Source organism: Solea solea, chromosome 16 (genome assembly GCF_958295425.1).
Source record: "Solea solea chromosome 16, fSolSol10.1, whole genome shotgun sequence".
In the NCBI taxonomy this organism is placed as follows: Eukaryota; Metazoa; Chordata; class Actinopteri; order Pleuronectiformes; family Soleidae; genus Solea; species Solea solea.
In genome coordinates, this window is record NC_081149.1 from 1,838,938 (window position 1) to 1,866,551 (window position 27,614).

At 42.2% G+C, this 27,614-nt stretch overlaps 1 protein-coding gene across 1 annotated transcript; it reads right to left on the minus strand.

Annotated features, from left to right (window-relative positions):
- Positions 1-23,911: 23,911 nt before the first annotated feature.
- LOC131476139 (ADP-ribosylation factor-like protein 4D) lies at positions 23,912-27,557 on the minus strand. Its single transcript, XM_058654661.1, has 3 exons — positions 27,366-27,557; positions 25,542-26,218; positions 23,912-24,708 (listed from the first exon to the last, which is right to left on the minus strand). Exons 2-3 carry the CDS (start codon positions 25,983-25,985, stop codon positions 24,544-24,546), a joined length of 609 nt encoding a protein of 202 aa, XP_058510644.1. The 5' UTR covers positions 25,986-26,218; positions 27,366-27,557; the 3' UTR covers positions 23,912-24,543.
- Positions 27,558-27,614: the final 57 nt, after the last annotated feature.

Sequence of the window (27,614 nt, forward strand, 5' to 3'; positions counted from 1 at the left end):
GTGAAGCCTCTATAAACCCATTTACAAATGTGTGTGTTTGTAGACACACACACCTCCACTCCCAGCTGCAGCACGTGGGGGTTGGACTCCTCGTGACTGCTCTCACTCGTGGAATCCTTTCAGCAAGACACACGCCACTTTACACTGCCACTGTGTGCACCACAGACGTGTGTGTGTGTGTGTGTGTGTGCGTTCATGTGTGTGCACGCTGAAAACGGCATTAAAACAGAGCAATCGCCCATCTGTGAGCTGTTACACATAATGGTATGCATTGAGGTTGTTCAACGCCTCGTAAAATGTGTACATGTTCGTTCGCCTGCTGTGGAGGTGAGAAAAAAAACGAGGGAGGGAAAGAAAGACAGAAAGAAAGAAAGAAAGACAGAAAGAAAGAAAGAAAGATAGAAAGAAAGAAAGAAAGAAAGAAATGTGATGTGTGGCATTTATAAGATGTTCATATCCCAGTTTCATGTAATAAAATTCAAACTCAAATGAGCATCTAGTCTGGTGAGTGAAAGTCCAGCTGTTTACAGTTATATCACTATAATCCATCAACAATGTTCATGAAGGAATTTCAGAATAAAGGTCTGACCGAGTTCACGGCCCCTTTACTGTAATCCTAAACGCTGACACATGAAGATAATAAAATGTGTTCACTTCATGTATTATTATTATTTATTATCATTGTTAATATTATTATTATTATTATTCATGTATTATTATTTATTATCATTGTTAATAATATTATTATTATTATTATTATTCATGTATTATTATTTATTATCATTGTTAATAATAATATTATTATTATTATTATTATTATTCATGTATTATTATTATTTATTATCATTGCTATTATTATTTTGCTGCTTGTTTGTTGTTGTTTGTTGTTGTTGTTGTTGTTGTTGTTGTTTTTCGGGGGTTCATGTCAGCGTGTTGCAGCAGACGTGCTGACACCGTGTGACTGTGCCAGTGTGTCACACAGGGACAAACCCGTAGTTGTGTGCTGAAATACGATGACATCTGTAATCACAAAGCACAAAGGAGTCTATGTTTGGGATGATCATGTTTTCTGTGGACTCCACATGATGCTGATCTGAACTCTGACAATGATTTGAATTAAATTAAGAAATGAAGCCAATCACTGATGCATTTGTTATTTCCTTTAACATCCTGGTGCTTATGACTCATAAAAGTGATAGTCAACAGATTAAAGGTGGCTGTTTTAGTTGAAAAGGCCAAGTTTGTTCTCTTTCTTTGTGTTAATTGTTCATTTCAACAATTCGTCCTCATTGTGTCTCGTGTGTGTTTACACCTGTACTTACAAGTGGTCGGAAGATATCTGATTGCAATCTGATCACAGAACACGTGTTTCATGCCAGGTGTGAAGGGGACCTTTGTCACAGTGAGCTGCTATAGTTACTCTAATTAGACGTACATGGACGCAGTAAAGCCAACGTTGAAGTGCTGAAAACTTGTATTCTCTTGAATGGCCATCAGAGGGCGACTCCACTGGTTAGTCTTTTGAACATAATGAAGCATTTCCCTGAGGAGTTCATGGTATTTATAGTTTCAGGTCTTCTTCAATAGAAGATACTTCAATAGAAGATGCCACCCTCCCCACCTGACTGGTCAGGCACACCTACGGCACCTTGGCAATCAGGTGGATTGCCTCAAAGCTGCAGGAATGGAAGCAGACGGGGCCAGTGGGCCAAACCGCCAGACAGTGAGAAGCTGTTGGTCGTGAACGAGAGCTGTGTGCTGCGCTCTATCCTCGACTTGTTCATATTCGCTCGTAGTGTTAACCCTTGGTTTTTCTTGCATGGCCCACTTAAAGTGTTAAAGGAAAAGTTCTTGTGTAATATTTCTCCACAGACTACAGTTCAGGATTTTGTATCCCAATGTAAGGAGCGTTTACGTAATGCTTCTGCGCTGGCTAAAGTGGCACTCTACTCCTCGCAGGAGAGTATGAAAGAACGGTTTGATCTGAAGGCAGTTAAGCGTGAGTTTGAACCTGGTGAGAGAGTTCTGGTGCTGTTGCCGACACCTGGCTCTGCCCTTACTGCCCGTTTTTCAGGCCCATATGTCATAAAAAGCAAAGTGTCCGACACAAACTATGTCATTCACACACCGGAGCGCAGACGTAAGGTGCGGTTGTGCCACATTAACATGCTAAAATCCTATCATTCCAGAGAGGCCAACCAGGGGGAGCAGGAAAAAACTCCGGAGACTGCTGCCCCTCGTGAAACAACTACCTCCTTGGTTTGTGTGGAATCACTGCCTGACGATGGGTTGAATGTACTAGGAAGTGACCAGCAGAGTGGTAGGCTGTCTAACACAGATTTCTTGGCGAAAATAGACACCCATTTGAACTATCTCCCTGTAGATCAGCAACGAGATATAGTCTCTTTGATGCGCTCCCATCCGTCCCTGTTTAGTGATGTACCATCTAGCACCAACGTATTAAAACATGACATCGATGTTGGTAGTGCGTCTCCCATTAAACAGCATGCGTACCGATGTCCTTTAGCCAAAAGAGAGCTTATGAAAAAGGAAGCTAATTACCTATTGGAAAACGGTTTAGCTGTACCTAGCTGTAGTCCTTGGAGTTCCCCTTGTTTGCTGGCTCCAAAATCTGATGGCACCCCACGCTTTTGTACCGACTATCGGAAGGTTAACGCTGTTACAGTGCCAGACTCATTTCCCTTGCCTCGCATGGAGGACTGTATTGATAGTATTGGGCCGGCCATGTTTATTACAAAGCTCGATCTGCTGAAAGGGTACTGGCAGGTTCCACTAACACCCAGAGCCTCTGAGATTTCGGCCTTTGTAACCCCAGACCACTTCTTACAGTATACCGTTATGCCATTTGGAGTGAGAAATGCGCCTGCCACGTTTCAGCGTCTAATGTGTCTAGTGCTAGGAAATGTCAAGAACTGTAATGTTTACCTAGATGATGTCGTTGTGTACTCAGCCGATTGGGCCAGTCACATTACTAGCTTAACGGAAGTGTTTCAGAGACTTGAAGAGGCGGCCTTAACTCTTAACCTAGCCAAGTGCGAGTTCGGTAAAGCGATGGTTACGTACTTGGGAAAACAGGTTGGCCATGGGAAGGTCCGGCCCGTGGATGCTAAGGTCTCAGCCGTGCTGTCCTACCCGGTTCCCATGTCAAGGCGTGAATTACGGCGTTTCTTAGGCATGGCTGGTTATTACCGGTGTTTTTGTAAAAACTTCTCTGTGGTAGTTAACCCTTTAACCAGTCTGTGTAGTCCCAAGGTTCCTTTTGTATGGAGTACTGAGTGTCAGTATGCCTTCGAGGCAGCAAAGTCTCTGCTCTGCAGTGCACCTGTCCTGGCCGCACCTAACTTCTCTCGCCCTTTTAAGCTGGAGGTTGATGCGAGTGCTTCAGGAGCTGGTGCTGTGCTGATACAGGATGGAGAGGGTGACGTGTGCCATCCAGTATGCTACTTCTCGGTCAAGTTCAAACACCATCAACTTAACTACTCCACCATTGAAAAAGAGACCCTAGCTATGCTACTTGCACTTCAACATTTTGAAGTGTATGTTGGTGCCAGCTCATCTCCCGTGGTTATATACACTGACCATAACCCTCTTGTCTTTCTTGCACAAATGTATAACCACAACCAGCGACTGATGCGTTGGGCCCTGTTGGCGCAAGGTTACAACCTGGAGATTAAGTACAAGAAGGGGACCGACAATGTGGTGGCTGATGCTCTGTCCCGTGGGTGAGGAACAAAAAAAAAAAAAAGTTTAAGAAGATAATATTTCGGTGTAGCATGTTAGTGATAACAGGTGTGTGTGTATAGTGTTTAATGTAGCAAACTATAAGTTTGCACTTATGGGAGTGCAGTGAGTCGTGAATTGCATCAAATCGAATAAACTCTTAGTACACGTTTGATGCGTCTACACACGTGTATCTCACTCAAACTTTTACCCTCACCTAACCCATACAAAAACACTCACGGACCACCTAACTCAACTCAACCCAACACAATATGCCAACTTCACCAGTTCACAAATTACAACGTCCTCAAATTGAACACAACAACATTTATGTCGCAGGCAGTTTGAGAAACACTGACATTTAAAATTTTAAAACATGATATGACTGAATCAAATGTTAGGACGTGTTTGCTATTGCTTAACTCGACGGCCATGAAAACTGAAGTGAAAGGACACGTTTTAAGTTTGTGAGGTGTAATGTAAAAATAATACAAGACACACTAATGCAACAAATTAATTCTCCCATTTATCACCAGTTACTGACTCTTTGACTCTTAAGCTAAGACAAGTCCCTTTATCTGGGTCCAGTGTCTTCAGCTGAAATTCCTGATTACTGACCCTTTTATTTTCCATTTCAAGTGCAATATCTCAAGCACAGTCCTGGTTAACACTGTAAATACTAAGCTTATAATGAATATATTCTAGTTACTTATGTAAATACTCTATATTATATTCTATCTTTATAATCTTAATAGTTGATATCTTTTTATATTGTACATTCATAGATGTGAAAATGCACGTTTGTTAGTTATTACCTTTACTGTGTTTGCCGCTGTGACACCGTACGTTTCTTCATCATGAAACTTATCTTATCTTAAAACTAGAATCTTAAAAAAAAAAAAAAAAAAGGACAGCTCCAGGAGGACGGAGTGGCTTGAAGTTAAAAAAGTGTTTTTACATTCTAGCGACATGTGTTTGAAAATCAAGTACAGGAGTTTGGTTAGTGCCTGGCTTGTGATTTGACTTTGGTTTTGTTTTGTCTGTTCACGTCTGCTCGTGCTGTGTTTCAGGGTCTGTCCTGTCCTGGCAGCTCTTGTTTTGACTGGAGTTCGTCTTGTTTGTGGACACGAGGAGCCTGTTTTTCTCTGCTGGAAAACATACACAGGAAAGAGTAGTTTTATTACCGTCATGTGTATCCTGCAAAATCCACTTCATCTGTGTCTTGTGCTTTAAATGAAGAAATCCATTTCTGCAGATGTCATCAATCTAAACGATACTGTAAAGCTGTAAAGCAGTCAACCCAGGCCAGATTCACATGTAGAGCAAATACAACATTTCTTCTTCTTCACACATTACACATGTTAGAAAATAGTGGCTGAGAACATGTGAAGATTGTTTTAAGGCGTGTCTAAAAACATGGCTTGATGACGCACCAGAGCCATAGTTAGCGTAACTCCCTGATGGAGCTTTATCAGTGGTTAATGTGTTCACTCGTGACTAACCGCACCTGCCCTGACTGTCTCTGATTTACTAGCTCAAAAGTCTTTGTCTCTCAAATGTGTCTTGACGCACAAACTTTTCATCATTCACATTTGGTTGCTTTTTTAACACACTTTCATCACTTTACACATACGTGAGGCTGCCATAAAAAGAGTAGAGATCACTTAAAGCCATGGTGTCACAGAACATGATGTTTGTGATTCAGGCTCAGACGTTATCAGTCTTTATCTGTCACATGTGTCACAATCACAACACGTCCTGTTCCCATATCAAGGAAAGAGCACTTTCTGTGTATGTTTCTCCATTTTGATTGTGAAATATTGGACCAGTGAATCTGTGCTACACACACACACACACATCATTCAGCAGACACTTTTATCCAAAGCGACTTACAAGGTAATTGAGTACAATCAACCAGGGGTGGAATCGAACTTGCGACCATGATGTCTTTGGCACACAGGGTACCGGTCTTAACCACTGAGCCACTCCACACACGCATGCGCGAGTGACTGTAAAGCAGTTGTTTACCAGTTGTTTACTGAATCAAATCTAGAATCAGTTCATTAAAAGCATTAGTTCAGTTCTTCCACCATGACCGGAGCACAGACTCTGTCTGACACAGTCACTGCTGATCATGAGTGATGCCACTCATGATCAGCAGTGCTGTCGCTTAACACACCAGACTCCTCTGTCGCTAAACGCACCAGACTCCTCTGTCTCTAAACGCACCAGACTCCTCTGTCGCTAAACGCACCAGACTCCTCTGTCGCTAAACGCACCAGACTCCTCTGTCTCTAAACGCACCAGACTCCTCTGTCGCTAAACGCACCAGACTCCTCTGTCGCTAAACGCACCAGACTCCTCTGTCTCTAAACGCACCAGACTCCTCTGTCGCTGAATACACCAGACTCCTCTGTCGCTGAATACACCAGACTCCTCTGTCTCTAAACGCACCAGACTCCTCTGTCTCTAAACGCACCAGACTCCTCTGTCGCTGAATACACCAGACTCCTCTGTCGCTGAATACACCAGACTCCTCTGTCGCTAAACGCACCAGACTCCTCTGTCTCTAAACGCACCAGACTCCTCTGTCGCTGAATACACCAGACTCCTCTGTCTCTAAACGCACCAGACTCCTCTGTCGCTAAACGCACCAGACTCCTCTGTCGCTAAACGCACCAGACTCCTCTGTCGCTAAACACACCAGACTCCTCTGTCGCTAAAAGCACCAGACTCCTCTGTCACTAAACACACCAGACTCCTCTGTCACTAAACACACCAGACTCCTCTGTTAAATATTGAGATTTTAGACATTTCCCTGGTAGTTGTTGGAGATGAACCCACGTTTTTAGGATTGTTAAGTCTTTTTAACTGATCTACAGGCTTGATTTCGGTGTCAGACGTCTCTTCCTGTGACGGCACTCTGACCAATCAGTGGCCGGAAGTCTGGCGACATCATGCATAGTATAGCAAGTGGAAATGCAACTTAAAGCGTGCCGTGCCAAGGCAGGAGGGCCAGTGGAAACACACCAACAGTGACTGAATTGAAGTGAAAGCTGCAGATGGATCGTCAGTCATGGGCTTTTGTCTGTGTGATGCAAAACTTTTCATAGACTAAAATATCATGTTGTGTGAAGTATGAATTGTAGTTTCCGTGTACACAAATGACAAAAACGATGTTTATTATGTTCAGCAATATTCAAATATGGTGGGGCTGGTTGTGAGGTTGGACTTTTATTTTGAAAAACAAGAGCTGTGGCATGAGTTGACCTTTAAAAAATAGTTTGGTGCTGCTAGAATCCATTCTTAACTGAAACAATAATGTGTTCACACTGTGCACGTGAACCCTCTCATTCATCATTGTCTGTCTCTTTTTTACAACCTCCCTGCCCCTCCCCCTCCCCCCTCCCACACACAGTGGGCACCTCCCACTGAGACTGTCCCCATTGCAGGAGATTAAACATGGGGGTGGTGGGGAGTAACACTCAAACACATGTTCTTGTAGATGAGACATAATGCAGTTTTACCCTTACCTTAAACCTCACAGTCAAATGTAAAACCCCAACCCGTAACCTAAACCTCATTCTAACCCTAACACTAAAGATCACAAAGCTCTTTAAAGCTGTGAGGACCAGACAAAGTGTCCTCACAAGGTCAGAGTGTCCTCACTTGCTCTGGTTTATACACTTAGTGAGGACAATCATAGACATAATACATCCTCTGGATCCTATTTTAACACTTAACCTAAACCCAATTCTAACCATAACTCAAAATTCAATCTTAATCCTTAAAAAGCCCTTTAGATTTCTGACACACACACAGACATGTGTCTCCTCTACGAATCCTTAAAGGTCATAAAGTGAAGGATGCTGATGCCTCGGTGCTGACAGGAGGTAACACCTCCTCCTCCTCCTCCTCTGCTGCTCTCTGCTCCTCTGTTGCAGTTAGACTTTGAACATTTTGACGCTCCTGCTCGTAAATGCTCGACATGCATTGTTTGGAGGAGAGCAGACATTTTATGGGATTTGTTTAGGATCCATTTAGTCAGGGGAAAAGAAAGGGACATTTCTAAAAAGCCTGATGTTGAACTGGGGATTTGTTTGTCGGGAAGCCTCAGATGAAAAACTCCTTCTCCTGAAAACATTGACTTGTTTAGTTTGATGTCTTTTGTGTGAGAGTCAGGAAACCACACAGAAACAAATGTTAAAGATCTTTTTCTTTGACGCTTTGCAATGTTCTTTGTAAACACAGCATCATTTCAGGAAATGTCTTCATCCACATGAAACATCTGAATTTACTTGGAACGTCGCAGTACATATGCCAGGCCTGCACCCAGGTGGAGAAGACCATGTTGATCATGTGTGCTGTGTAAAAGCTTTAATAGAATAATATACATTTTAATGTGTAGAATCCCAGAGACAGAGACAGAATGATGGCAATGAAAGAGAAAATACCAAACAACCTCAAACACAAGAAGAAGACGTCTGTGAACATAGAGACAGCAAATGCATGCGCAAGGGAGAGGCGGGATTATGACATCATCGTTTTCCAAAGTAGCATATGGGTTGTCTACACGAAAAGGTGTTTTCAGATCAAGACTGCAAAGACTCCCAAAAGCAAAACAATACATTCAACTCAGTGTGTCAGAGTTCATGTTCGTGTTTGTGTTGGTCCCGAAGACACTGATTCCAGAAAGTCAATCTTTTGTCTGCTGTGCTGGTTTTTGGACTCGTTGTCTGTTGAAACCTCACTAATTACAACACAACAGGACAATAACAATAGACGCTACATCCACACCGACTCTATCTTTGGTGCAAGAAAATACATTGATTTACATTTTCATGTTGTAAGAAAAATAATCTGCCTCTGGAGTAACTTTCACTTTAGAGAATATTTAAAACTAGCTTCTAAATGTAGCCACTTTCAAACTTTAATGTGCCTTAAAATGAGGAAAATGTAAGATAATTGCACTTATCACAATGAAATGTTGGGCGTGCGTGTGCTGATGTTAAAAGGAAACTCACATCTGCATTTCCTGGTCACACCTTTAACAGGATCTGTCCTAAACATGAAAGGCCTGTAAATTTAAAACAAGTCTCACAAGTCTCTGAAAGCTTTCTTTTCAGAACGCAGTTAGAGATGCCACATCAGCTTACGCCTCAGACATTAGGTTGAAAAACTGTCTTCTTCTTTAGGCCCTTTAGGGAGATCATCTGCCTCCATCTTGTCCCTGTGTGTCCTCTTACACCAACTGTCCTCGTGGCCTCCATCACTACATTCATGAACCTTCTCTGTGGTCTTCCTCTTTTCCTCCTGCCCAGAAGCTCCATCTTCAACATCCTTTGTCCAATATAATGACTGGGAGTAAATCACTGGCAGTAAATACAGAACTGACAGAAGTTCAGTTCTGTATTTACTGCGGGTGGAGAGTTGGTCTAACTGCACACACACACACACACACACACACGGTCAGTTTTCCCCGCCCCTTATTTTACGATTGACTGACTTTATTTACTTTTCATTGACAATCTCCAAACACAAGAGTGTGATGACAAGGATTGGGACAGTGAATGTCTTTTTTTTTTTTTTTTTTACTTTTAATCAAGAATAGAAACATACAGACATTTAGCCATAAGGATATACAGAAATGAGTATATACAGATTAATAAAATTAAAAATAAAAATAAATAATGCAATTTAAATAAATAAACAAACAAAAAGAAAAGCCATAATGTCTTACATAGGGACTACGGAGAATAATTCATCGCTTTTTTGTTTGACATAGAGGTTAAAGTATCTATGTAAAGGGACAGTCAAAGTCAGCACAAGAGAGAGGTGGGACTATGACATCATCGTTTTCCCAAAGTAGTGTTTTGAGGTTTTCAGGCCTCCAAAAGACCGTTTCTATCCGTATTGAACCCCACACGTTTCTGTGTGGACGGGCTCTAAAACTTGACTAAATTGTGATTTAAAAAGAAAAAGAATGTTCAAGGATTCCTAACAAAGTGCTTACATGAACATGTCTCATTATAATAATATTGGAACAGCGCCATGCACTGTGTGTACAAATAGGTCACTGGCTGTGTACAGAGTACATATATTACGTCAGCCTTGTGAGCAGTAAATAGTACACACACGTCATCGCTGCAGACTGTTGGAAATATTAGAAAAGCAGCAGAAATTTACAGCAGTAACTCGAATTACCGTCCAGTGAGTGCGCTCAGTCCTACTGCACTCCTTTACATTTGAAAGTTCAGAACAATTATTGCAGTCAGTGGAATGATGATGAGGATACACTTCCCTCGATGAATGTGTGACGGCAGCAAAGATGGGGAACGTCGATAGATGACAGCAACAACGATGAATGGATGAGGTCCCAACTGTGGACTTCACTCAGAAAACCATCCTGCACAAATGTACAGTAGAATTATTCGTCCAAGTTTTAAATATGTTATATATCAAATCATAGCATACATTATCTCAAGACTCTGTACATGGACAACATCAAGGAGAGCAGAGAAACCCAACAGTTCACACAATGAGCAAACACTAGGCATCAGTGGAGAGAACCAGACTCACAGATGTGCAGCATCTGCCTCGACCGGTCGGGGTGAAAGGAAGGTGGAGACCAGGAGCAGATACACAACAATTATATCACGTTCTAAGTTTATACAGGACAGCACTGAGTCAGTGATGACATGTTTATAGGACTATGATGTCATTTATATGAGCAGCAGCAGAGACTGTTGGTAAAACATATTCTGACAACAACTTTAATTACAGTATAATAATAATAATAATGGTGATGAAATGTATGATAATAGTAGTCTTGAACATCAGAAGCCACAAAAACAATAACATATCTCACAGTATAGATCTGTTTTCTACTACAGTCAACATTAATTACTAACTTTTTATTAAACAACTCAACAATGTAGCTGAAGCTGTTAACAACTAAATTGAGTTTAGCCACGTGAAACGTGTCGTCTCAGTACTGCACTTAACTAGCCAGCATCCATGGTAACTAGCCAGCATCCATGGTAACGAGCCAACATCCATGGTAACTAGCCAGCATCCATGGTAACTAGCCAGCATCCATGGTAACTAGTCAGCATCCATGGGTAACGAGCCAGCATCCATGGTAACTAGCCAGCATCCATGGTAACGAGCCAGCATCCATGATAACTAGCCAGCATCCATGGTAACGAGCCAGCATCCATGGTAACTAGCCAGCATCCATGGTAACTAGCCAGCATCCATGGTAACGAGCCAGCATCCATGGTAACTAGCCAGCATCCATGGTAACTAGCCAGCATCCATGGTAACGAGCCAGCATCCATGGTAACTAGCCAGCATCCATGGTAACTAGCCAGCATCCATGATAACTAGCCAGCATCCATGGTAACTAGCCAGCATCCATGATAACTAGCCAGCATCCATGGTAACGAGCCAGCATCCATGGTAACCTGCCTCATCAGATAAGATGATTTACCAGATAAACAACTACCCAAATGAATGAAGTCCACAGACACCTACTGTGACTCTTGTTCACACTATCCTGACTGGTTTTTATTAGCATACAAGGCTCCTGGGTGTTTTAAGTTATGCTACTACAGTTAGCATGCTAGCATGCTAGAGTTTTTCAACAAAGTCACAGCTCCTCAGTCGTCTCCTAGGTTTCAGGATTTTATTTCTGCCTTGAAACAAAGACCACTCCGCTCACCTCGTCTTCAGCTGCAGTGAAAAGAGTCAAAGCTACAGTCTAATCGATCTTGTGTAAAACACAGCGTGTAACTATCTGGAATTAATTGTATGTTTGAAAATAATCCCCAATCTAAACATTAATGGTGGATTCACAAGGTAAATTGGAGATGACCTGTGTGTTAAATTGCCCTGGTTACACAGAGAGACCCAGAGTGTGTGCAGGAGTAGGAGATGGACGTCAGGGTTAGAGGAATGCAGACATCAACACCAGCCATGCTACATTCTTTGAATACCAGACACACTCCCTCCACCTGCTGCTGCTGCTGCTGCTGCTGCTGGTGTGTGTGTGTGTGTGTGTGTGTGGACAAGAACCTCACACTCAGGACACCAGTCTAAACAACTCAAGGTCACTTTTCACTGCTAAACATCCACAATGAATTCTACTAGTGTCTCAAATGATAACCAATCAGAGAACGACAGTATATGAAGAGAAGAGTCCACTTCTTGTGACTCCCACTCTTCATCATGCTGCTGCTGCTGCTGCTGCTGCTGCTGTGTGGCGTGTTTCGCTGGAAACAGCTGTTCTGGATAAACATGCAGGAACATAGAGAACATACTGTCTGTACATCATGTACTACATGTTTAGATTTTACAGGAAATATCATGGCGAGCATCAGTAGAAGCTCTGAGACTGATGTGATCTGATCCAGCTCACTGCTGAGGACAAATACTGATCATGGAATAAACTCAGTCTATGGTTCAATCCCATTTCCCCCCGCTCTCTGCCAGTTTAGCTCGAGCCAATCAGAAGACGAGCAGAGACATGACATTATTGTCATCATACAACTGAGGGTTGATCAGAGCCCACGATAAGACCCGTGCGACACACTCCACACAGAAGGATCCCAGACCGGGAATCAAACCCACCACCTCCTCGCTGTGAGGCAACAGTGCTAACCACGACGAGCCACTGTGCCACCGTGCCACCCCCTTTTTAGAACAGGTTAGAAGTGCTATCTGTTGTTAGCAATACCAGTCATTAACAATGCTCTATATGTTATTTATAGCATAGCAACAGAACTACTGTGTGTGTACGACTGATTTATTGTGAAATACATTTAACAGACGTGCTATTATGCACGTTACTGGAAGGTCCTCGGTTCAAATCCTAGGAAGGACCAAGGGCTGGAGTGCCTCTGAGCAAGGCACCCAATCCACCATTGCAGATAAGTCTGTGACCTCAGAAATTCAGAGTTCTGACTACAAACAAATCTCAGATGTTATGTGTGACTACGACAGACTCCTGGTTTAGTGTCACACAGGTGCAGAACATGTGTGCGACCATCACAGCGGTGTCCACGCACGTGTGTAATCATCTTTATGACACACACACTTATCAACACAACATTTTTTCTTTCCTCATCTCCACAAGACTGAAGCCTTCTGTTATGTTCGGCTCTGTCCATCTGACTCAGCCTCTCCTCAACACACACACACACACACACACACACTCACACGCACACACACTCACACATACACACACACACGCAAACACGCACGCACCCACACACACACACACACACATATATATAAACGCTCAGATTTAATTTTCAACTGTTTTTATCATTACATCATAAAAGTCCTACCAGCTGTTTCCCACATGGGATATACAGACTCACTCTGTGTGTGTGTGTGTGTGGGTGTGCGTGTGCGTGCGTGTGTGTGTGCTTCTGACCATCTTTTTCCAGACAGATGTTGTGCAGCTGTCTGGGAGACATGGAGTTGTTGTAGCTCAGACCTCTGAAGCAAAGTCAGACTGTCACACATTTGAACTCTTTGCTGGTTAACACACTGTTACTTAACTAACTGGAACTTCTTCTTCCTTCATGTGAAATGTACAGTGAACAGTTTGGCAAGAGCATTCTCCTGAAGTTCACTGTCATCTCCACCGTCTTCAGCAGGTTCAGCTCCAGGTGGTTCTGACTGCACCAGTGGACCAGATGGCCCCCCTCCTGCCTGTATGTGGACTCGTGATGATTCTGGATCAGACCAATGACGGTGGTGTCGTCCTCAAACGTCAGAGTTTAACAGACGTGTCTCCTGAGCAGTGAGGAGAGCACACACCCCTGATGGATTATTGACGATGATGTGAAGCTCCCTAGCCTCACCTGCTGCTGCCTGTCCATCAGGAAGCTGGTGATCCTCTGACAGGTGGGGGCAGGAACAGCAAGCAGGGTGAGCTTCTGGTGGAGGATGTCTGGGATGATGGTGTTGAAGGCCGAGCTGAAGTCCCTGGTTGGTCGAGGTGATGCAGGATAAAGTGCAGTGTCATGTTGACTGCATCATCGGCCGACCTGTTAGACCGGTAGGCAAACTGTAGGGGGTCCAGCAGTGGCTCAGGGATGACCTTCAGGTGGCTCAACACCAGTCAGGGCGACCAGGACGTCAGGAGCCAGTTGTTCGGCTCAGACTCTCAGACAGGAGGCTTTTTCCTGGTCTTCTGCCTCTGAACAAGGACGTTTTTCATTCCTAATCAGAATCTTTTTGATTGGATTGAAACGCGGCTCAGTAGACACGGGTCTTCATGGTCGTTGGCTCTGATGTGGCTCTCACCACACTGCTGTGAACACCTCTTCCATTACTTCTGCTTTAGCGTGTCTGCTGCAACATTGAGATGAACAAGCACAAATCTAACATTGTTCAGTCACTGCTGATTCAGAAAGATGTAAAAGTGTAACCATGGTAACATTATCACCAATCTCTGTGGTGTAGTGCTGTCTTCTGGAGGACCTCAACACTCAGGAAAAGAAAAGGACAAAGTCTTGTACTGGCAGTGAGGAAAGTATCAGTTAATGAAGACAGATGTGTGCAGGAACCTTCCAGAAGCTTGAGAAAACAGCTGATATTTGGTTGAGTCTGATTCACTGTCTGGAGACTTTAAGTGTGACACTGATAAATGTTCTCAGGCAGCAGCAGTGACAATGAGCCGCAGCGAGGGAGGATCATAAAACAACATATACAACCAATTCATGCACGATCTCTAGTTAACAATGATCAGACTTTTTCAGGGTGAATGCTCTGTTTCAGGGTGAATGCTCTGTTTCAGGGTGAATGCTCTGTTTCAGGGTGAATGCTCTGCATAGTTTAACATAACATCTCATTAAAGTGTAGCATCATTTTAAAGCACATGTTGTGAATCTATGCTCATTGTGGAATATCATGAAATTATGCACACGCTGCTTTTGGACTGTCCTGTCTTTTCAGAAATGCACGAGAGCAAGAGAATAAAACATTAAAAAAGCAATTTCAATTTCATACAGATATTTTCTGCATGCATGTAAATTATATGTGTATATATTCCTTATAATACCCCATTCTCACTGGTCAAAAAACCCATGTAAGCCCAGGTTTGAACCGGCTTTCTGTCATTACATGTTAAATTAGCATTCACTCTGCAGTGAACATGAGTTTGGTTCATTAAAGACAGTTAGGGACATTTCTGGGACATTTCTGGGACATGGTCGGCCGTGAACGATCCTCCCAACATATTCTTTGGAGTTGACGGATGAAACTGAAATGGAACAGCCTGCGTCGCTGTGCTGTGACATTTTAACGACACCCAGTCGATGTATGTTGTCACACTCTGGAGGACGCAGTGTCACATATAACATAATGCTGTGTCTTTAATCTGCAAACAATATTAATGTGGTTATTAAAGGTGGTTTTTAGTACTAAAATAATGGAGGTTTTTCTTTTCTAAAAATTCTAATTCAGTTCAATTCAACTCTCATTATTTACATATAAATATTTACTCTCAACACGTGTGTGAAGGGCCTTCATCAGATCAGCCAGTACAACCTGAACCCACAACCAAAACTACAAACACTGATCTGCTCTGTGCCCAGAGGGATGTCTCTGTATATCCCAGTATCTACTGTACGTAGAGCCTGTTTCCAGCTGGCAGGCGGGTGTGTTGGGTGTGTTGGGTGTGTTGGATGTGTCGGGTGTGTCGGGTGTGTTGGATGTGTCGTGTGTGTTGGTGCAGCAGCCCATTATCATCAGCATTGCTGTGACGTAGTAACCTACACACTGTGCAGAGCTGACACACCTGAATAACTTGAATGAACTGGATCTTCATGCTGTGACATGAGCATCATGGAATGCACGGAGTGACCTTTCCTGTCTTTACTCCCACATAGTTTTGTAATTGGTGATGAGACAAGAGACAAGCATGTGGAATGCTGGACTTTTAAAAAGAGGAGTGGTTGGAGGAGATACTGACATTAAGGGGAAAGTCTTTTAGCCACTATTTTAACAATATGTTCACCCCATATTTTTGCTGTAAGACACTTTTCCAAGTGCCAACCATGGATGTATTATAAGAACTGGATAGAGCACCACCCCCTCTGCCTTGAAAATATTGTTTCCAGTGGCCACTCGTGGTACTGCAACAAAAAATACTCATGTGGCCCAAAAAGCAATTTTCCCATTGACCACAATAGTAAAAGAGACTGTAAAAGTGTCCACAGGACACCTGGAGACATGGACACAGGCATGTATAGATCTTTATATTCTATTTTTTTAATTCATGGAGTTTCATATTTGTAAAACCTTCCTAAAGGTTAATCTTATTTCCCAGAGTGACATCACAGCGGTGTACGAGCACAGCGAAGCGCGGTCATGTGACGTCTCAGAGACGGCGTTACTGTCAGGGATCCGTACGATGTGAAAACCTCTGGTTGGTCATGAACAGAAATGAAAACAATACTATCAGCGCTGCCACAGGTGTATACAGTGGTGAGCGGGGACAAGAAACATGGAGCAGTAGAAATCAATGTTACTGTTTCCTCCATCAGTCAAATCTAAAAACTGCTTTGCTGAGAACACAGAGCGAGTGGTTAGAATGTAAAATACACACTACATTTACATGGTTTCTGCTTTTTCTTACCTTTTCTGACTGGAAACTGAAAGTCTCATGTTCCACAGAGAAAATCAACTATTTTATTTTCAGGCAGTTGTTGATCCTCTGCTGCCTGAAGTAGAAATGGTGTTATTTTGTGACTTTGCTGTTTGAAATATATAAGTGACACAAATGTAGTACATAAAGCAGCAGTCGACCAGCAGTTGTGCGTGTTGTGGTGGTGGTGTGGTAGTAGAGTGAGTGGTTTACAGCACAAACATCCATTCACTGTTGGAAAAGTCAGTCTTGCAGACTGTTGGCACGTTTATTTTGCGTTTCCACTGGCGATCGTACCTGGTACCAGATCCTTTTGTTAGTATCTGCTCTGGCCAGGCGAGCTGAGGCGATACTATGCATATGCATGCATGCACTGTCCATGGGTGGAAAAGGGGCTTATGTGTCTGTGACTCACACAGCGACTTAATTATTGTGTTCATGGACCAAATGAAAGAAAACCCTGGAGCATGTTTGTTTCCAGATCTTTGTAAAAGGTGTTCTCCCCAAACAGTTCCTGCAAATGCTGCTAGTTTCAGGGAAGTTTGATTTTGAAATATCTCAGTATCATGAGTGACACATTTGTTCTTTTCTTGTGGGTAAACTTGCCCCGAGGCACCACTGAGATTGAACCCAGGATTTCTTGTTCAGACAGTGACCAACAAAACCATTGAGAAGATGAGCAGTGCTCTCAGGTCTCATGTCATTCAAACACAGATTTGAACTACACCAACAGCAGCTTTAACATTAATGCAATAATAGAGATAATACTAAGAGCTGCACATGTGCTTTAAAACATGCTTCTTTCATGAATGAGTGAAAGAAGCAAACATACCAAACATGTGGTCTGTACCTGTAAGTGTGTCAGAGCAGCTTCACATACCAGCCTGTGACGCTGCTACACGTCCAGTTTAAATCATCTAGAGATTGATTCACTGTTAAACCTTAGACCTAAGAACTCTAGTGCATGAGAGAATTGAACCTGTTTATTACAGTTTGTGTTGCCTCATCAGAACGTGACAATATGATGGTTTGTGTTTTCAGCTTTTTCTTCAACAATTGGTTTATTGTGGTCAAGCAGAGATACAGTGAACCAAATCCCCATAATCCACTCTGATACAACACAAAGAAGGATGAAGTCCTGGTTTCCATCCACGATGTCAACAATCATTAAGAATCGTTGGATAAATGAGACAACACATGTGACATTAGAAACTAGTGTAGAAAGCTACTGTTGCTGTGATGCATGATGCTGTTGACGCATGATGTAGAAACCTGTCATAACACACCACAAGTTTTTCTACACAACTCTGCGATGAGACGCATGGAGGACAAATGTCCTGCGGGGACACAAACAAAAGAAGACACAGAGACACGGAGTCACTTTACACATGTCTCTCAGAGCCTGTGGGTCTTTCATTATATTAACTGGGAATGAGTTCAACATGTTCCAGTTGAGAAGTTGTTAGCTATTGTTAGCAATGCCAGTCGATACGTGCTATCTATGGTCGACATGTCAAACAGTACTTTGTGTAAGACTGATTTACTGTAAAACAAATATGACAGCAGTACTCGAAACAGTAAAAGTAGCTCCAAGTTTACGAGTTCAGGAGGTCACAAAGTTCCTGTGTAAGGAATGACCGATGAGTTTCTCTCAAACTAAACTCTCCCTGTGCTGAGATGAAGACATGAAGCACACACACTCTGGGGAGGCTAAAAACAAACGTTCCCAACAATATGTTCACTGCTTTAACTTTTTCATGGAAATAATGTCACAAGTTCTCCTGGTTTTTAACATGTCAGCATATTGAAGTCACTAGTCAACGAGTGACTAGTGACTTTACACCAGACTCCTGTAGTTGTTGGAGATCAACCCACGTGTTTAGGATTGTTAAGTAGTCGTAACTGATCTACTGTTCGGCTTGTTTTGTGTCCACACGTCTCCAGAGTACAGACTCCTACTCCACAGACTCCAGCGGTCTGTGATGTCTCTTCCTACACCACTCACCACAGACTCCTCTGTTAAATACAGAGGAGTCTGTGGTAGTTGTAATATATCCTGACTGATGCCAAGTAAACTGACTAAACTGACTTTAACACATCGGTACTTGAGCTGTACAGATGTGTACAACTACAATTTAGCTCTCTATATAGGTGTTTGAAACGTTCATTTAAAACGTAACTAAACCCCTAAACTACTTTTTTGAGGGTGTCTAGTAATGTTATTTGTTGATCCACGTGTAAATCTTTTCAACATTTGAATTTTTTTTATGAGCTTTCTTTCTTCCTCTTGTGTCACTGCTACAGTCTTTCTTCACACACTCGTCCAATCCCTGCCCCCACTCTCTGCCCCGCCTCCTCTCCCTCACGTCCATCTTCTCAACATATTTCATATTTCAAAATCAGGCAATGTCAATGGGTGTGTGTGTGTGTGTGTGTGTGTGTGTGTGTGTGTGTTTTTTTCCAAAAAAAATGGAATATTTTTGTGCCATTCCATTCCCATTGTCATAATAAAGTGTTGATTCTCTGTCGACCAATGGACAGACAGTTGTCTAGCTCTGCCTTTAACGTGCCAGACCAGAGTTGTAGATAACTCCAACTATTCTAACTGAACTGAGCTTGAGCATCAGTGCATGAATAAATCCTGTAGACCATGATGTAAAGTCACTGTTCTTGTCAGTGTGGGGAATGAGGTGAAGAGGTTAATGAGGGTGTTAAGAAAGTTACCTGAAAAACATTTAAAAAAAGCTGCTGTGGCACGATAAAGCTGAGCCGGTGAACCCTGCACAGCCCCCACTTCACAAAAGCCTGAATTATCACTTCAAGAAGATATCACAACTTTTAGATGATAGAAAAAGCGTCTACATGTCTCACTGTTTGTATGAAGAGCTTCAGTAGCAGCAAAACACAGGGATTAGTCACCAGGCAGGAGTGGTGCTGGACACATGGACGGCTTTGTTGTGACGCGTGGCGACATCTGGACTGTGGTCATGAGGTCCAGAGGGACGTGTAATCTTAACCTCAGATCATGGAATACAGCTTTACCCTGAGAATAAGCCTTGACTTCTGTGTTGGACACTGTATGTTATTGTATAGATATAGATTTGTTAGAAGCATAAATGACAACTCTATGGCATGACCCAAGTCTTTTTCAACTCCTGGATCTGAACCTTCCTCTAGATCCTGACCAGAATGTAACAGATTATTCCTTCACTTCCTTCATTTCTCCATCCATCCACAACGTTTCCTAAAAAACAACAACATGTCCGTGGCAGAGAATGAATAAGTGAAATGTTATCAGCAACAACTTGACTATAAGCTGAGAATTTAAACTTCCTCAGTCTCGTAATAGAAATCCCTGGTCTTACTTTGATGTACCTCAGACAACCACACTTACAAATATAACAGAACTATCCCTTTAAGGGTACAAAGATGAAGGGCAAGAGGTGAGACTGTGTTCTACTGACAGCAGTGTGGAGGAGGGAGACATGTCGGTGCCAAGGAAAGAGGATGAGAAGGAAGAAAAGAAACTGTCCATCAGAGAGATGAACACAGGTGTGAGGGCATGATTAATTCCTCTTTATTATTTCAATTATTATTATATGTTATTGTACAGACTGAGCTCGTTCTGAGGTTATATTGTTAATGTGTTCATTCCTTGCCAGTAAGAAGCCAATCAGAACTCATACGCAGAGAAAGAGACAGATTTGACAGCATGACACAGCTCTCACTGTTCATTGTGCTGACTCACTAATCCTGCTTCTTACTTATTGCTCTGACAGCTGAGTCGCAGCAGCAGGGAGGCTCCAATCAGGATAATTGGATTGAATAAGCAGCAACTGGGCACGGAAGGGTTTGATATCATCACAACAAAAGTCCTGCTGTGAGCCAAGATAGTAGATTCACTGCTGTATTCACAGCTGCAGGGAGGGAACACGGTCTCTTAGCTTGTATCAGATATTTTTATCACTGCAGAACTATGTGCTTTGGGTGGAGTGATCTGCTGCTGGTACCAATGAAGCAAGACACAAGTCAGAAATACCAAACATGCCTCTGTCTGTTATCTGCGGGAACAGCAGCAGCAGCAGCAGCAGTAACAGCAGCAGCAGCAGCAGCAGCAACAGCATATTTGTGGACAGCAGCCAAGTACACTTGCTGTAACACTATTGCTTAGGGATGTTCCATATTGGCTTTTTTACCGATTATTGTTGTGCCGATATTGTCCAACACTTAATTTCCAATTCTGATACTATGTCAATACTAGTATATGTAAGCTTTTTTCCACAAAACTAATTTGAGGTCACATCACGTATATTCTGTCGTAGAATTAAAACATAATGACTACTTTTATTGTGATGCCACAGACAAACACTGTCTGTACGAAGTAAGAAAAATCATGGAAAAAGTGCCATTTATTTATCGGTCAGTTCTGTTGGAACCTCACCAGAGCAAGTACCAGGTACCAGGTACCAGGTACCAGGTACCAGGTACCAGGTACTATCTATCACTAGACCAGTGATCCTCTGTCTCTAAAAGTTGTTTATTGTGAACTTGACTTAGTTGAACAGTTAAATTTGCTAATTGATGCAAAATGAAAAAAGTCATAGATTGTGAGTGTTGAACCTCATTCCCACACATTTAAACTTTTTATCGGGTTTGGCTCCGATCACCATCGTTGGGAATGAAATCACAGGTTTCTTTCTCGTCATCTTCATTCTTGGCAGAGATACAATCTCTTGCATCATTTCTGGTACAACACTATGACTGGCCTTCATCTTCTGGCTGTTCATGCTTTTAGACACAAAACATCCAAGATTCATAGTGGTGTTGTTTTCTTCTTCCTGAACTTCAGGGTATAAAGGTTTGTTATTGTTTATAGAGAAATAAACATTTTAACTTTCTTGTTTCTCAGCTGTAAATTATTTCTTTGTCAGGAACAATAAAGAAATGTGTTTTATCAGAAGCCTTCTCTTTGTGTGTGTGTGAGAGGTGTGGTATCAGTGACATGTGGGGGGTTGGGCGGTGATGTCATCTCAGTATCTACAGCTGTGGGACTGCATGGATGTCTCACTGGAAAACAGGATGAGCAGCTGATGGACAGTTCCACTACATTAAGTCCATCAGGGCCAGTGTAGGGTTAGGGTTCCATCATGACATCACGTTAGCGTCTGGTTTGTGTGTCATTTTGTGTCAGTTTGCTCCAAAATGAATCCAAACGTACACAAGTAAACACACAGTACTGTTTCATTTGTAACTGCAGACATGTTGCTACACTGTTCACATGTAGAGCGTTGTTATTGACTGGAACGTGAACTCTGGGGTGAATGAAATGCAGTATTGTATTTGTTATGTCTTCAGGACTTTTCCTGGCATCAACATCGTTGAAGCAGAAACTCATTTCTGAGGAACTGGTGAAGTTTAAGCCTAAGATGTGACGTTAGTCATGAACTGGTTATGGTTAAGGTTTGATTAGGTCTGCAAACTGCGGCTCGAGAGCATGTGGCTAAGTTTTATATAAATGTATATATATACATATATATATATATATATATATATATATATATATATATACATACGTGTATATATGTATATATATATATATATATATATATATATATATATACGAGATGTTATCTTCATTTCATGGGTTTTGTGGCTCTTCTCATACTACAGGTTTAGCTGGTTTAGTCTGTCCAAATGAATGGACGTCAATGCCGTGTCCTAGGAAGATAGCTGTGTGTGTGTGTGTGTGTGTGTGGTTGGTTTGTTTGAAGTCTTAACCAACAGCCTCACTTTGATTTCTCTTTGAAAATCCTCATGAAAAGCTGAAAGCCTCTTCTGTTTGATCCTCCAATAACACGTTAAAGATGTTTGTTTATGACTTCAGTGCTTCTTTCTTTCCTTTTTTCTTTTATAGTGTAGCAGTGAGCAGTTTAAATGATATCTAATAAAATGAACTGTGAATGAATAAATAAATCATTCACTGAGGCTTTGTAGTAAAAAACAAATATGAAATTTCATTTGATTGGTGATAAAAAAAAAAGCTGCCTACACTTTAACACATGATGATGCACCAACTGTGAAATTCTGACCAATACTGATGTCTAAAATAATATTTTTGCTTGTTGGATTTTTGAAAAAAGCAAAGTGTCAAGTGTTGCTTTCGTCTCGTCACACAAAATTCAACCATAATGTTAAATGCATGATTTGTGTATCAGTGAATGTCATGTTATGATAAGTCAGTGCAGTGTGAATCCTGGAAGGTAAGACTGTTAAAAATGACTGTGTTGTTATCACTATTGGTCAAAGTCATCACGTATCATCACCTGCCCAGTGATCTTGTTTGTCCTGGTTCGGGACCGGGAGTCCACTGGATGCCAGTGTTTCTGTCAGAACTCTTTCTCATGTGTGACCTTTGCTTGGAGAGGAGTGGGATTTTTATCACTACTTGTAGCATTTAAATATACTTGAATCCACTAAAGTGGGAATATCTGCACCTGGATCATCAAATAACATTACTATATATATATATATATATATATATATATACACATGTACAGTAACATAGATACTAGGTATGAGCCAATATGCTACTAAGTATTGGTACCGGTTTAATACTGGTCAAAATGACTGGATCAGATACCTGAATGTGAAATCCAATACAATCCAAAAGCTCTAATACAGTGTATATATTGCATGCTTAATGTAAATAAACAGCAACAGCATTTTAGCTGAGTCATGTTGTCGTCTGCTTATTTCTTCTTTATGGAGAACATTTGTTACAGTTTTTGTGTTTTTATGTCTTTAAATCAGTTGTGATGTCTGTGTGAGACATGAAAAACTAGACATTTTAACTGGATTTCACCTTAAAAAAGTGGTTTTAAAAAGTCCACGTTAAAGGATTTTTGTACTTTGTCTCAACTTGAATCTTTCCAGATAGACTGCCGGCTTTCTAAAGTAATCTGAGGTGAATCATCTTGGAGTGGGTCTCCTGGTCTACCAGCCTAACCATCCATCCATCCATCGTCCACCACGTAATCCTTACAAAACTCACTGACAACCAGAGCATTTCTGCTGCTTTTATACGAGTTGAATTTCAAATTACCTCCAAAAGTGGAAAATAAAATATTTCATTTGTTTTTTTTGCTGCACAAACTTTCAGAAAATCTATATAAAATCTGGATTACACGAAAATGACTTTTTTCTGCCATGAACAAGGCTTATGTTCAGTATGGCTTGTTTTTATGCATGACTGGCTAGAACTGAGACAGGCGTGACTCAGGCGTGACGTGTCCTGACTGCGTGTGTTTGGGTTTGACATGTTTGCTCACCTGTGTTGACTCGTGGCTCACGAGTAAGAAATGAGGTCGACAAGGGAAAATCTGTCCAGTTTAAGCTACTGTTGCAACTTTCAGTTTCTCTTCGATTTTAAAAAGGATTGCATCGTCTTCGTTCTCTACCATCTGTGTGAGGAATATGACGTAACACAAAGGACACAGTTTCCACAAATAATGCCAAAGTTGCTCAATAATTTATTCATTTGGTAACGTCATACGAATCGCTATGTGCACAATGTAAAAACTATTTACCCCAACCCTGAAACACACCCACATGTGACCTTAAAAACGTGTGTCTCTGAATTGGGGAGCCGCCGCGTGTCACGTGTGGAAATGTCACGGCGGTCGTACAAAACATTAGACACTTTCAAACTAATGAAAAATGACAGTTCGTCTTCTTTTGATCCACAAAAGTGTTTGCTTACTCTTCCTGAGCAGGGTGAACGTGGGCGAGAGGGAGAGTGAGCGAGGTTCAGCGCCTGCAGGATTCTGTTGAACTACAAAGTCTATACACGTGATGGTACAAAGACAAATATCCTTCAATGTTGGAGTCAGTGTTTGTTACATATTGCACTGGTTTTCTCTCCGTTGTTCCCTCAGGAGTTGTGTCCGTGCACCGCAGTCCATCCAGGACTGAAGGTGAGGAGAGGGACGAGTGTTCAGGAGGAAGGAAACGCTCACAGAGGAAGCAGGTGAGGAACAATGCCGCTTTTGTGAAGCGTTGTCAGACTATTCTTGTGGTTTCACCCACTAAAGTTTCAGGAAACGACCTGTAATCCCCGGCGTCACTGTGAGTCCACTTCCGCTTCATCTCTTCTTCTTGCTGTGCCGGAGCATCTTCTTCCTCTTCAGGATCATCTCGTAGAGTTTCTCAAGGCCCGGCTGCAGACCCTGGCCGTCCATGGCCGAGCAGCCCTGTGTGTGGTGCAGCGTGGACGAGCTGAGCTCGTGGAGGGCCAGCACCTTCTCCACCTGCAGCACAAGAGACACGAGCGCTGTCAACGTCACGTTCACTCCCTGACTGTGACTGCTTGATTTCTTGGAGGGTTAATTGATTTACTGACAACAAATACTTTTATACATGCACATTGGATTCGGATATTTTCATACAATACAGCTGAATTAAACTTTATTTTTGGATTCTTCATTAAGATAAAATTATATTTTTACAGTGTGGATGTACAAACATGTCTCACGACATGTTTTTGTGAGTGGCGGAGCTTAACATGAAGGTGTTTTTTAAATCTTTAACATCATTTTTAAACAACGCAATGAGCAAAAATAAAGAAAAAAGGTTTTATCGTTCAAATTTCAATTGATGTTAAAGAATTCTTATCTGTAAATTCTCACCCCTTCCTTAGTGTGCTCGATAATATCTAATCTACAGTAAATACTGAACGGACGCTTGACGTTCAGTTAACCTAATTATTTCTTCTTCTGTATTTATCTGCGGCTGATCTGCCTGTGAGCTACGTTCTGTTGTTAACTACAATAATTAGAGTATCTTAATCCTCACTTAAAGAGAAGTGAAAAAACCACTGACTGGTTTTCATCCATGAGTTCATTAACCTGGAACGAAGGTGGCTTAACTGTGACTGGTATAAAAAAGTCATGTGATCCAGAACAATAAGTGTCACATCTATAAAAACGTGAAGCTGGACCCAACTCAGCCCACAACAAAACTACAGTCAGCCATGTTTAGGTTTCATTGTTGCTTGACCGTAGTGAGGAAATAAAAGCTCATTGGCCTGTAGCAGTATCATGGTGCATGTGACGTGAAGTAAGTATTGAGCCACAGTGATTACCTCTGAAGCTGACATGGCTCCGTCCATGTCCTGTTTGTTTGCCAGGAGCAGTATGGGGACCCCGCTGTTCTCTGCAGACCTGGCGATCCTGTGGAGCTCCACTTTGGCCTCCTCCATGCGCTCCGCCTCTGCTGCGTCCACCACAAACACCAGCCCATCTGTCCGTCTGGTGTACGACTTCCAGAGGGGCCTGAGTTTGTCCTGGCCGCCCACGTCCCACACCTGGAAGGTGGTGCTGTTACTTTTGGTGTTCCCCATTGGCACCTTGATCCGCTCCATGTTGAATCCCTTGGTGGGGATCGTCTCCACAAACTCCCGCAGCTTGAGTCTGTAGAGGAGCGAGGTTTTCCCTGCAGAGTCCAAACCGATCACAACCACATGCAGGGACTGGAAGCTGGGGAGGAACGAGCTGTTGGGGGCAATTTCTGTGAGCTGGTTTCCCATGGTCAGGTCCTGTGTAGTATAATTTTTCCTCCGAAGAACTGAAGTATTGCCTTTATATCCTGGAATCCTCCTTGACTTTGTTTGTCCTTGGCCACAAATTGAATGTTTCAGGAGAGACTGTGAATGTGGCAGGAGGGACAGGGAGAGGTTCACACTCCTGGCTTCACTTCAAAGGCTGGTGATAAGACGGGTGGTGATGGGGGACAGGCAGCCTTGCTGCAGTCACCAAACACCTGAGATTGAAAGAGATGGGGGGAGGAAAACATGAGTCAGCGTTTCAGTCTGTCAGGAGAGTGCAACTGTAATCTGTAGTAATGAAAAATCTCTGTCATTCACATAGACAGACATGTTAATTATATGCATCAGTACAATAGTACAGCATTTCAAAACACCTTTAAACACTTTTAATGTTTTACTTTACTTTTTAATGTTTTATACAATTTGCAACTAATTACTTTTTTGTTATGAGGATGAAAGTCAATTATTCTCTAGATTCATTGATCCTTAAAATGTCAATTACCGGGGACATATCTAAAATCTCAATATTTAAGGGAGTTGTCTGGTGTATTTAGCTGCATCACAACCCTGCCGCTGGGGACCATAGGTGGAAAAGGGGCTATAGTTTCTGGCCATACACTGTAAAAAGAAAATGGTTGACCGACTTTAAAAATGAGGTATATTCAAGCTACATTTACCACGTATTAAGAAGTAGTAATATTCTTAAGTTTGTCAAGAAACCTCTACAGTTCCTTCAGCTTACCCTCAACAACATCTCTCAACATGATCATTGATAAGAACATGTTGTTTACAGCATCACTGTGAGAGGAAACACTGATACACACAAACTGCATTCTCAGCAGGGTTATAAAGGTTCTTTTTTTCAATACAATAAGAGAGGTGCAATAATAATCTAAAACTCTTCTGTAAAATATGTTCAAGAACTCCACTACTTTGTGAATCTGTAAACGTCTGGAGAGCTTTTGTTCTTGACTGCACAGTGTGTGTGTGTGTGCGCGCGCGTGTGTGCGTGTGTGTGTGTCGCTGCACAGAACTGGAAAATCAAGGCTCAAAGAAACACTCACACAACACTGAGTCTTCTGCTAAGGCTAGTTTACCAAGTCCGGTCATGTTTGTTGTAGCGCAGTAAAAACACAATAACCGGTCAGTAATAATAACACTAAACCTTTTGATTGTTTTCCTGTTAAGTTATTTCGTTAAAAAGTTGAACATTTTGATGCTAAATTACGAATATAGTCCTTCTCTTTGATCGTCCGCCCGGCGGAGGAACCCTCTCTGAAGTCGCGAGCGTCTCCGCGCGACAAAGTCACAACACTCCGGTTTTAAAAGCACTTTAAAGTCCAAATTGTTCACAAAACTCACCTGCCAGCAGCGCAGTGCTCCCCACAGTTCCCAACATCGTTCAACTGCGAATAAATGTCAGTAACCAAAATAGATATCCAAGGATTAGCGTGAAAATAATCCCGACCGGTTTGATTTAGGCTGCACGGAGCTCAGCGGAGATTACAGGCGTCAGGAGAGCCGACCGAGGCACACTGGAGCGAGGGAAGAGAGAGATCCGGGGAAAAGCACTCCCAACCCCCGCTGCTGACGTAACACGGCCGCGAGGGA

Excerpts from the sequence above, each read along its gene's own strand:
- LOC131476139 (XM_058654661.1), bottom strand. The coding sequence starts at position 25,985 with ATGGGAAACCAGCTCACAGAAATTGCCCCCAACAGCTCGTTCCTCCCC. Across the intron at positions 24,709-25,541 it reads GAGCCATGTCAGCTTCAGAG|GTGGAGAAGGTGCTGGCCCT; the intron begins GTAATCACTGTG and ends CTTGTGCTGCAG.